The 12305-nt window shown below is 42.2% G+C and overlaps 1 protein-coding gene and 1 pseudogene across 2 annotated transcripts in view; one reads left to right on the forward strand and one right to left on the reverse strand.

The window, feature by feature from the left end:
* Positions 1–12305, reverse strand: part of ARSB (arylsulfatase B) — a 182114-nt gene that overhangs the window by 94595 nt on the left and 75214 nt on the right. The window contains 1 exon segment of the mRNA XM_007471964.1: positions 5987–6230. Within this exon segment, the coding sequence (XP_007472026.1) occupies positions 5987–6230 (244 nt within the window).
* LOC103080482 (60S ribosomal protein L15 pseudogene) lies at positions 9379–10237 on the forward strand (annotated as a pseudogene). The gene has a single exon (XR_457143.1). The product of XR_457143.1 is annotated as a 60S ribosomal protein L15 pseudogene (transcript).

The following is a 12305-nucleotide window of genomic DNA, read 5'->3' on the forward strand; positions in this document are numbered from 1 at the left end:
TGGGTTTATCTCTGGGCTTTCTATCCTGTTCCATTGATCTATGTTTCTGTTTTTGTGCCAGTACCATACTGTCTTGATTACTGTAGCTTTGTAGTATAGTCTGAAGTCAGGGAGCCTGATTCCTCCAGCTCCGTTTTTCTTTCTCAAGATTGCTTTGGCTATTCGGGGTCTTCTGTCTTTCCATACAAATTGTGGAACCCTCTTGCACTGTTGGTGGGAATGTAAATTAATACAGCCACTATGGAGAACAGTACGGAGGTTCCTTAAAAAACTAAAAATAGAACTACCATACGACCCAGCAATCCCACTACTGGGCATATACCCTGAGAAAACCATAATTCAAAAAGAGTCATGTACCAAAATGTTCATTGCAGCTCTATTTACAATAGCCAGGACTTGGAAGCAACCTCAGTGTCCATCAACAGATGAATGGATAAAGAAGATGTGGTACATATATACAATGGAATATTACTCAGCCATAAAAAGAAACGAAATTGAGTTATTTGTAGTGAGGTGGATGGACCTAGAGTCTGTCATACAGAGTGAAGTAAGTCAGAAAGAGAAAAACAAATACCGTACGCTAACACATATATATGGAATCTAAGAAGAAAAAGAAAAAAGAAAAATAAAAAGGTCATGAAGAACCTAGAGGCAAGATGGGAATAAAGACACAGACCTACTAGAAAATGGACTTGAGGATACGGGGAGGAGGAAGGGTAAGCTGGGACAAAGTGAGAGAGTGGCATGGACATATATACACTACCAAACGTAAAATAGATAGCTAGCGGGAAGCAGCCTCATAGCATAGGGAGATCAGCTCAGTACTTTGTGACCACCTAGAGGGGTGGGATAGGGAGGGTGGGAGGGAGGGAGACACAAGAGGGAAGAGATATGGGGACATATGTATATGTATAACTGATTCACTTTGTTATAAAGCAGAAACTAACACACCATTGTAAAGCAATTATACTCCAATAAAGATGTTAAAAAAGAAGAAAAGAAAAGAAAATGGATGAAGGACTCAAGTAGATATTTCTCCAAAGAAGATACACAAATGGCCTGTGAGCACATGAAAAGATGCTCAACATCACTAAATACAAGGGAAATGCAAATCAAAACCACAATGAGGTATTACTTCATATCCATTAGAATGGCTACTATCAATTTTTTTTTTTAAAGGGAAGGAAAGAATCAGTGCTGGTGAGGATAAAGAGAAACTGGAACTCTTGCACATTGTTGATGAGAATATAAAATGGTACAGCCACTATTAAAAACAGTACAGCAGTTCTTCAAAAAATTAGAAATAGAATTACCGTACAATGCAAAAATTCCACTTCTAGGTATATAACTAAAGGAATAGAAAGCAGGGTCTCAAAGAGAGTTTTGTATACCTAGGTTCATAGCAGCATTATTCACAATAGTCAAAGATGGAAACAACACAACTGTCCAACAATGGATGAATGGATAAACAAAATGTGGTATACACATAAATGGAATATTAATCAGCCTTAAAAAAGGAAGGAAATTCTGATACATGCTACATGAATGAACCTTGAGGATACTATGGTAAATGAAATAAGCCAGTCATAAAAAGACAAATACTGTAGGATTTCACTTGTATGAGGTATCTGCAGTAGTCAAATTTATAGAGACAGAAAGTAGAAGGGTGGCTGTCAGGGGCTGCGGGGAGGGGGAAGTAGAGAGCTGTTGTTTAATAAATATAGAGATTTAGTTCTGCAAGATATAAAAGTTTCTGGAGATTAGTTATACAACAATGCGAATATGAATACACTTAACACTACTGAACTGTACACTTAAAAATGGCTAAGATAGTAAATTTTGTTATGTGTATTTTATCACATTTAAAAATAGATTAAAAAAAGAAAAATAGGGCTTCCCTGGTGGCGCAGTGGTTGAGAGTCTGCCTGCCGATGCAGGGGACACGGGTTTGTGCCCCGGTCTGGGAGGATCCCACATGCCGCAGAGCGGCTGGGCCCGTGAGCCACGGCGGCTGAGCCTGTGCGTCCGGAGCCTGTGCTCCGCAACGGGAGAGGCCACAACAGTGAGAGGCCCGCGTACCGCAAAAACAAAAAAAAAAGAATTATACTTCATTGGGCTTCACGGTATTTGTGAAAATGGGGCGAACAGTGACTTATCTTCCCTTCAAAATTCCTCTTGAAACTGAAACCACAGGTGAGGAAAGTCTTTATAGTTTCATACTAAGTTTTTAAGATATTTCACATCATCAGGTAATATTCAATTGTCACCACTGTCATGTTTTTTTTTTAATTAATTAATTTTTGGCTGTGTTGGGTTTTCGTTGCTGTACCCGGGCTTTCTCTAGTTGCGGCAAGCGGGGGCTACTCTTCGTTGCGGTGCGTGGGCTTCTCATTGTGGTGGCTTCACTTTTTGTGGAGCATGGGCTCTAGGCACGCGAGCTTCAGTAGTTGTGGCACACAAGCTCAGTAGTTGTGGCTCGCGGGCTCTAGAGCGCAGGCTCAGTAGTTGTGGTGCATGGGCTTAGTTGCTCTGCGACATGTGGGATCTTCCCAGACCAGGGCTCGAACCCGTGTGCCCTGCATTGGCAGGTGGATTTTTAACCACTGGGCCACCAGGGAAGTCCCCACTGTGATGTTATAACATCTAGAGGAGTTTCCCATTGATTAGAAAGGAAAAACATTCCTACCGTTATGATTAGCGGTTCTGCTTTGGTTATATAAATTTCTTTTTTTTTTTTTTTTTTTTTTTTTTTTTTTTGCGGTACGTGGGCCTCTCACTGTTGTGGCCTCTCCCGTTGCGGAGCACAGGCTCTGGACGCGCAGGCTCAGCAGCCATGGCTCACAGGCCCAGCCACTCTGCAGCATGTGGGATCTTCCCGGACCGGGGCACGAACCCGTGTCCCCCTGCATCGGCAGGCGGACTCTCAACCACTGCGCCACCAGGGAAGCCCTGGTTATATAAATTTAATGAAATATAAAGTAAGTTTAAAAATCCTTCGAAGTGTCTTGAAACAACCTATAGGCTGCTTATCAAGTTGAAAAGCAGAGAAACCATACAGAATCAAAAAGAACTTGGAGAAGCCATGTTCCCTAGAATTGGCAAACATGTTCTGTGGCTTCGAACAGATGAAAACTGAAGCAGTCAAGGAACTCAGATTGCAAAGAATGTCACCCACTCCAGAATGGCTATTTCTTCTAAAATTTAATATTTTGGAGCAGACCTAAGAGGAATTGATAACTACGCAACTCGTGAAACAGATGCTCTCAGCATAGCCAACTCTGTTACTGCCATTACTGGCATTCCTATTTCATGAGACCTTTTTGAAATGTTCAGAAACTACCATCATCTTGAAAATGGTATTTCCAAGTAAATATCTTACTGAAAAAAAGGTCGAGAACTCTGGGCATAGGCTGAAAATCTCTGACATTTGGCTGTCCATTTGTTTTTACTGCTTTGGAAGAGAAGCTCCTGACGTCAATGTGACTGGTTGCTTTCTGCATCGGCCGGCATGGGTGCCAAATGCTCTGCCACGGTACTGAATGAACCCTTGCCTAGTGTTGTGAGAAGCATCAACTTCATCGGGACAGTGGGGGCTGAATCATTGCCTTCAGGATCTTTTATCAGGAAAATGGAGCAGAATGAGAGCAGTTCTTCACTTACTAAACAGAAATTTGCTGAATTTCCAGAGGAAAGTCTTGAAATGCTCGATTAGACATTGGGCAGAAATTTTACTTTTTTCAAATAGAAGAGGAAAGCCACTCTCTCACAGTTTCACGTTACTTGGACAATAGTTTTGGTTGTAATATTCTAGTTACAGCCCTGCAGTCAACATCATGTCTGCTGCTGAAGGATGCAGAGCTCCTGTTCTATTCAAGATGGGTCACTAGGAGTTCAGCATGCCTCTGACACTGAGGAAAGACCTTCTGCAATCTGGAATTAAGGGTGGCAATACTTCTTCCAATTCCTCGGCAGGCAGAAGCAAGTATGTGCCAAACTCCTAAACGTTACTTCTGACAAAGATAATTTTAAGATTGAAATGTGGGTTTATAGCCCAAAATTGGTGATATGGATGAACATCAATGACTTGCACTTTGCCAAAGATCAGAACCTCAGTGAATCTGGGAACAGAGGAAATTATTCAAAATAAATTCAACTGTTTCTCAACTCAAGCCTACCCTCATTTGGCCAAGTATGCCACGATAGCTCCATTTGCTCATGCGTGCTTTTATAAGCCACAATAAGCCAAGTGTGCTTTTTTTTTTTTTTGCCACCAAAACAAAACAAAACAAAAAAATCAAAACTGATTGGATGGCAAGCCTGACACATATGCCATCATATCAAAACACTCAAAACTTTCTCCTGCTTCTGTAAGTCAAACTTCAACAGCCTTCATGGTGGAAGTTGGTGATAGTTGAAGCTGAAGTTCAAGTTTTGCTTTGCTTGGAAATTTCTATTTCCTTTTTATCATAAACTAGGTATTAATTTTTGCATTAAAAATGAGTGAGAGGCAGAGGTTTTCAAAGAATGTCATATTTTTCTATGTGTACATAGAAAAGAATGTGTAATTAATATCTAACATCATAAAAATAAATTCTATCTAAATTATTGTACATATGCTTGGGTACTTTTTTGTTAACCTCATAGCTTTCAGAGTCTCAAGGAGCTCTGTGATTCAAAAATCTGAGAAAAACCCCATTCCTCTGATTTAGATATTGACCTCACGTAACAAAATATCATTTCACAACAGTTCAAGAGTTACATGGAAGAAAATCAAACCACAACACTTAGAAGAAAATATAAATGTTTAGCAGATTTCAAGCTGAGAAAAAAGCTTTCTGAACAAAAAAGCAAGAGAAAAATAATAAATAAATAAAAATGGCCATTCTCTAGTTCAATTATTTAATTTCACTTATATCTAAGGGGAAAATCCAAACTGTAAACAGAGGAGGTCATTTTCCCCTGGTCACTAGGGGACCAGTCAATCAGCCACTACCCCTTGCTGTAACACCCAACAGAGGTTTAAAACTATTACACTAGCCATTGTCACTCCATCAGCAGAAACAATACCTCCAGTATATGTACATTTATATTTGTTTATCAGTTGGATATATGTACTAATGTACTAATATATTATATACCTTATAAAATATATACTTAAAAAAAGATGAGATAAAATTAACTACAAATACAAGTTCTAAAGTTTTCTTCCTGCACCCTTGCAGGTGTGTACACCTCCCCATTTTGGGGGCCATTGTTCGGCATGGCGGTGGCTAAACAGGAAGGCCCTGCCACCATTTCCAAAGCTGAGTCTGCATTCTGCTCCCTAGATTGTGTACCTCCTTCACATCTGCCAGCTCTCGGTATCACAACACACTGTTTTACTGTCTTCCTAGTGCAGATAATTATGGGACGTCATCTACTTATTTATGGGTTTATTTGTTTATTCCTACCCCCCCACCCCCCCGACTCCCCAGCTAGAATATAAGCTCCAGGATGGTGCCTGTCTTATTCATTCCTAGTTCCTCCACACCTAGAACAGGGCTTGGTACATAGTAGGTGCTCATTAGGTACTTATTGTGTAATAAGGGTATACAGCTGCTCCCCCACTCAAATTCCAGCTGTTCCCCCTGCTTGGTCCTCCATTCTCCTAGCAGGCAACAGGGCAGGTCCCCTGACCCTCTGCAGGAAGCAAACAATTCCCTATCCTACTTCTTAGCACAGCTTCCACTTTAAAGACCTCTCATGGAGGGTGAGCCACGGAGGACTATCTTGCTCCTCATAGAAAACACAGGCCCCCAATCTCAAATCCAGAACTTAAAAATATATACATACATAATTACAGTATTTCTAAAGGCAGTTCTTCTTTTTCAATCATCTATTTGCAAGCTGAACTATAATAGGCATGCAAAAGCGATCCTTCTCAATCAAGTCAAGCTGTTCTTAGAGCTTCTGTCCTGGGAGGGAAAAGAGACAGGTGGGCAGGTACCTGATGGTTTTCCACACATCAAAGCCATCCAGAGGCTTGGTGCCCTCTGTGCTGCCCCCCGCCAGCTTCACCAGGGTCGGCAGCCAGTCGGAAATGTGGATGAGCTCCCGGTTCTTCACGCCCCTCCGTTTCAGCAAGGGGCCGGCCACAAAGCCCACCCCTCGCACGCCTCCTTCCCACAGGCTCCACTTTCTTCCTCGAAGGGGCCAGTTATTGCCCCCTGCCAATGTCTGCCCACCGTTATCTGAAACACAATTAGGTCATGGCATGAGGACAAGGCTAACTATTAGATACATTTAAGAACAGAAGACTTGGATGCATGTTATTATTAAATGGAGCTTAGGAACTAAGAAAGAAGATTCCTCTTTCCCCTCTCCCATAGCAGCTACCCTCCTCCCACCCAACACAACCCTCCATCCCTCAGACATAACCAGGGCTCAGCACGGCACATGTCTGACACTAGACCTTTAAATCCTCCATGGAGAGGGCCACTGAAAAACAAGGAAGGCCCCTGAGGGGAACTGCTTGGGATAGAGCCCTGTGCTGAGCAATGACTAGGATTCAAATGCATGCATGCAACTTTGTGTAACACAGGAGAGTGAACCCAGGTAGGTGGAGCCCCTCCCCATACATGAAAAGACACCTCTGAATAAGTTTCACTTAGGAACCCAAGGCTCCTAATTAGTGGGGATAGCGAACCTTTTCATTTTCTTCTTGGAAAATTTTTCTCACATTTAAGCTGGTAACAGAATTAACATTTGACTCCCTGGTGATCTGAACTTCCCCAGTGGGTTAAATGTCTCTGTACACAGAACAGTTGGATGGAAAAAAATAATTGCAAGAAAAATTCCTCCCTTCTTGACAGGATGGCAGGACAAAGCTTCATCGTATACTGTATGCCAGGGGAGAGAAGGTTTCTCTCCCAAGACAGCCAAGGGAATGGAGGACATTGGGGAAGCCAGAGAAGATACAAAAGTGACTTCAGTATCTTACCAGCTGGGTGGGGCTCAGAGTTAGAAATTAAGTTGGACTGTAGAAAGTAAAAAGTCATATTTCTTACATACTGAGGTTGTAGAATCATATTATCTCCAAAAGTACTCATACACTTAGGTGACTTTAGAGATATGTTTTAAATATCACTTATTTGCATGTGCATTACACTCCGATTAAATGTTTTCTAAATGTTTCCAAATGAACCACAGGAGGGCAGTATGACAGATGTGCTCTATAGAACATTATGTATAAAGAAATCTAACACAGAAATCAAGCTCTATCAAAGCCGAAGGATGCTCATGGAAGGAAAAAGAACCAGTATTTGTTAAGCACCCACTCTGCACCAGGCACCCTTTTAATTTCACATTATCACAAGACTCTGGAGTCTGATAGACCTGGAATTGAAGCATGATGCCAGCCACTCACTAGGTGTGTGACCCAGGGCAATACACTGCCTCAGTTTCTCATCTTTAATGTAGAGATAATAATTCCTACCTCATTCATGTATTGTGGTGAGAATTAAGTGACATCATTTATAATAATGGTTTGGGGCTGGGTACCTGGCACAATCTAAGTGCTCAATAAGTGGTAGCTAATATTTATAACAATACAAATAGTCTAGTATTATAACTATTTTGTCATGAGAGAGAGACTTGAAAATGCCAAACAGCTAATAAGTGGCAAAGCTAGGATTCAAACAATGTCTGTGTGACTCCCAGGCTCCTCCTGCCCCCAGAGTGCCCTGCTCCTGAGGTCCCTGGTATAGAATGAGTTTTATATCTATATAAAACTTTACTTCTCTATGAAAAACATAAGCATGGTCAATCTCAGCTAAGTTTACACTCTTCCCATGATACAGCAGGAGAGCTATTTCAAGGTGATGATAATTCCCTTACGAGGAGCCTCTGTTGCTGGTGGGTAAGAAATTCAAGGCTCTACTGTCAAGGAGGCTTCTGATCAAGCCCTTAACACACAAGGTCTTCAGTTCTTCTCTGTGCTTCGTGAGGGGGACAAGGAAGGGTCTTGAGCTACATTAGAGGAAGGTAACAGTTCTTCAACACAGGTGGGTGACAATCAATCTCATCATTTGCTATCAGACAAGAACCGTTTCTTAAACCTCACATCTCTTCTTGACAAAGCAAATGGTCACCCAAGCCAGTTTATTAAATACACATTCTATTTCACATGAGCAGACCTGCACGCTCAAAACAGGGGGCACCATCTTTAGACAAAGGGAATTCCTCACACTCCACCGAGTATCAGTCACCAATAACCACTGTATCAAAACTTCAAAGAAGGTGCTGTTCATGTGATACAAAAATACACTGGAAAGAAGTGTTTACACTCTACCTGTGAAGTTAAGAATGGCTAAGACAGCACTATCATTTATTTCCCTGTGCTGTCTGGATTGCTATAAATGATACTGGCTCAGGGCTTGCAGAAGATGCCTGTTGTCTCCATTTTTGATAGATAACACTCCTTTGAAATATTAGATAATGTCTCTTTCAGTTCCACCTATTTGTTACTGCTCAGTACAAAAATGGTGGATGATGAAGATGGTAGAAACAAGAGTGGAGGTGATGGAGAGAAGCGTAGGGTGGGTCTGGACTCTGATCTCAGGCCCTTGAGGTATGACTCAGGAAGGAAAATACTCTGGGCTGTAACGAGAATTTGGCCACAGCTGCTACCGTAGGAGCTGGAAGGTGTTTCCACATCTTATTTGGGAGGTGCCGATGCAGTGCGTGTGACTGTTTTTGCATTAGCTTCTGTGATGTTTCTCCCATTAGCAATGATAAGCGATTCTATCGTCTGTTATCGATGTGGCTTCCTCCATCAGTTTTTTGAGAGCACTCCAGGGAGAAAGCACTGTTAATTGACACACCTGCAACTCATTCTCTTGGGCTCCCCAGTCACAAAGCCAACTGCAGAATCCACTGCATGAAGAGGACAATTCAGCTTTGCCAGGGACCTGGCCAGGCGGCACTGGCTGATGGTCTCCACTTATCAGCAAAAATCCACAGACTTAGGCCTTTGAGAAATAGGGTGCTATCCATTGGCTCTAGTGCATTTGCCCAGGTATTTCAAGGAGTTGGACATAAAACTGATCAGAGTAACAGCAAGAATAAAATCAGCTCATTTGAAACAAGGTAGAGAAGGGGGCTTCCAATATCGTTCACTTAAGTCTGACATAAAGTTCAAAAAGACAATGGAACTACCACCATTTCAAACACGTTTCTTTTCATTTTCTCTCCTAATTTTCCTTTGGGCAAAAGTTAATTTTTGTTCTTGTTAAGAATTAATTTTCAAGAGAAAACGTTCAGGTTTCATTTCCTGGCTGACTTATGAACAAACTTCCAAATCAAAATAAGATGACTCGCCTTTCTGTCTGGCAGCAGCCATGAGGTGAGCCGAGATGCGCGCTTACAAGTACCTCCAGGAGCTATGGAGGAGGAAGCAGTCAGATGCGATGCGCTTTTGCTCAGGGCGCGCTGCCAGCAGTACCGCCAGCTCTCGGCGCTGCTCCGGGCACCCCGCCGCACCTGGTCCAACAAGGCGCGCAGGCTGGGCTACAAGGCCAAGCAAGGTTATGCCATATGTCGGATTCGTGTGCGCCGCGGTGGCCGCAAACGCCCAGTTCCTAAGGGTGCCACCTACAGCACGCCTGTCCTCCATGGTGTCAACCAGCTCGTTTGCTCGAAGCCTTCAGTCTGTTGCCGAGGAGCGAGCTGGACGCCACTGTGGAGCCCTGAGGGTCCTGAATTCTTACTGTGTTGGTGAAGTTTCTACGTACAAATTTGAGGTTATCCTCATTGATCCATTCCATAAAGCTATCAGAAGACACCCTGACACCCAGTGGATCACCAAACCAGTCCACAAGCACAGGGAGATGCGGGGGCTGACGTCTGCAGGCAGGAAGAGCCGCGGCCTCGGCAAGGGCCACAAGTTCCATGACACGATTGGTGGTTCTCGCTGCACAGCCTGGAGAAGGCGCAATACTCTCCAGCTCCACCGCTACCGCTAATATAAGTAATGTTTATAAAATTCTTACCTAATAAACAGTTTAGGACATCCATGTCTGCTTAAAAGGGTTTTTTAATGTCTGTTAAAACTACTGTGCAGATTGTTCATTGAATGTATTGTCAAATTCTGAAAGTTAAAGTGCAATAATATTTGAAGACTTTAAGTGATGGTGTATCTTGTTTCTAATAAGGGAAATGCCTTTGTTTTTGCTTTATTAGGGAGTTGACATGTCCGTGTTTAAAATGCCGTTTGCGGGATTCCCTGGTGGTGCAGTGGTTAAGAATCCACCTGCCAATGCAGGGGACATGGGTTTGAGCCCTGGTCCGGGAAGATCCCACATGCCACGGAGCAACGAAGCCCGTGCACCACAACTACTGAGCCTGCGCTCTAGAGCCTGCGAGCCACAACTACTGAGCCCACGTGCCACAACTACTGAGTCTGCATGCCTAGAGCCGGTGCTCTGTAACAAGAGAAGCCACCGCAATGAGAAGCCCACGCACCGCAACGAGGAGTAGCCCGCGCTCACTGCAACTAGAGAAAGCCCGCGTGCAGCAATGAGGACCCAATGCAGCCGAAAAAATAAAATAAATAAATTTTTAAAAATGCCATTTGGTATAATACGTGTAAAATTCTGTAAAAGAGGAGTGCAGAAACGAGCCATGTAGATTTGTTGGTGCATGTGATGAAATCTACAGCTTTACTGGGGTGATGCAATGCTCTGCTGGTTTACTCTAAAGTGGCTGTTTCATGGAGTTTGGCAAGGACAAACTTTAAATTGGGTTTTCCTTGGAAATGTGAAGGATGTCATGATCTTTATCATGATCATATGCAGAAAAATAATGAAAGTTGACTAGGGCCCACATTTTTAGACTTAATCTGCTATTCCACTTACGTAACTGCTGCTTCCAAAAGGCGAAAAGTAAAGGAATGCCACCATTTTTTATGAGAATTGAATAAACCTGTTGCAAGATGTTTCTCTTACCAATTGAAACAAATCCTGGTTAACCTAAATTAAATTGCCTTGGCCTCCATGGTACCACTGAAGTTCACATAAAAGGTGGGAGTTCCTGATTCAATCCTATGACTCTGGGATCTGTAGAATACTTAACTTCATGCAAAATAGTCATGGTATTTACACTAGTGTATATCGAAACTGATGGAAATTGAACACTAGGTAAATGAGAAGGGAGTTTTTAACCCTAAGGTTTGTAAGCTAGTGATGCTAGGATTGGGAAATTAGTGTTCATCAGGTACCTTTCAAGTGTGGGAGGATAGAAAAGGCTTGGATCAAATTTTTAAATGTTTTATCTGTAGTATTAGTTTGTGACCATTATGAACTCTAAGCCACCTTAGGGGGGAAAATAGGGTTGGTTTTACTTAAAAGTAACATTGCTAAGTCCAATCAGTGTTATCTTGGGTCACTTTATCCATTCCCATAAGGCTACTGAGGAGAGTCATGTAGTTGGTGTTAATACAAGTTCAGTTGGTTTCCGAAAAAAAAAATAGAAAAAAAATAAAAGATGACTCCAACTAGTAAAGGAAGCTATGAAACATTTTTGGGGGGAAAATCATTTTTCAGCAATGTTTTTGGCAGGGGGAAAACCTAATTATAAAATCTTTGCTGTACAGAAGATAAATGTCAAAATAAAACAAATGTCATCTACAGATGGTAAATCTCACTTTATTATTCATTATTGAACAAAAATAGCTGTCAAAAAAGTCATGAAAAACACCGGTTAGCCAAAGATCCGAGCAAACACATTAAGTATGACAGTGAAGCTTCATTCGCATCCAGCTGATAAAAATTAAGATGGAACCATGACAACAGCATTAGTTTTTAGGACTACTCCCCAAACAGGGTAATGTTGTGGCTTGGCTTTAGAAGGCTGCCCTGAACCACCAGTGTATATCTCCATCTTGCTGCCCCCATGGATCCTTCAACCCTGGCTTACCCAAGACAGCTCCTCACTCTGACATGGGGATCCTGAAGAGAAAAGCAAGGAAGGCTCCAGCAGCCTTGCACCAGGGCCTGGACTTCCCTCTGAACAGGCCACCCACGGGAGTGTGACAGATGAGGAGACAACAGGATTTCAGAGACCAAGAAGACTCTTTGTCCGATAAAGGACCTGTTACTCATGGTTGATTCTTTCAGACTAATTTTTTACTTAAAGCAAATTGGAGAGTTAATGTATGTCTTAGTAGTCATCTAAAGGATTAGGTAAATTCAATCTTCTACCAATGAAAGATTCTAGAGAACATATCTACCCAGACATTCAATTTACAATCTGGTGTTCTTCTCTTTCCC

This window comes from Lipotes vexillifer, unplaced genomic scaffold (assembly GCF_000442215.2).
Source record: "Lipotes vexillifer unplaced genomic scaffold, Lipotes_vexillifer_v1.1 scaffold83, whole genome shotgun sequence".
Lineage (NCBI taxonomy): Eukaryota > Metazoa > Chordata > Mammalia > Artiodactyla > Lipotidae > Lipotes > Lipotes vexillifer.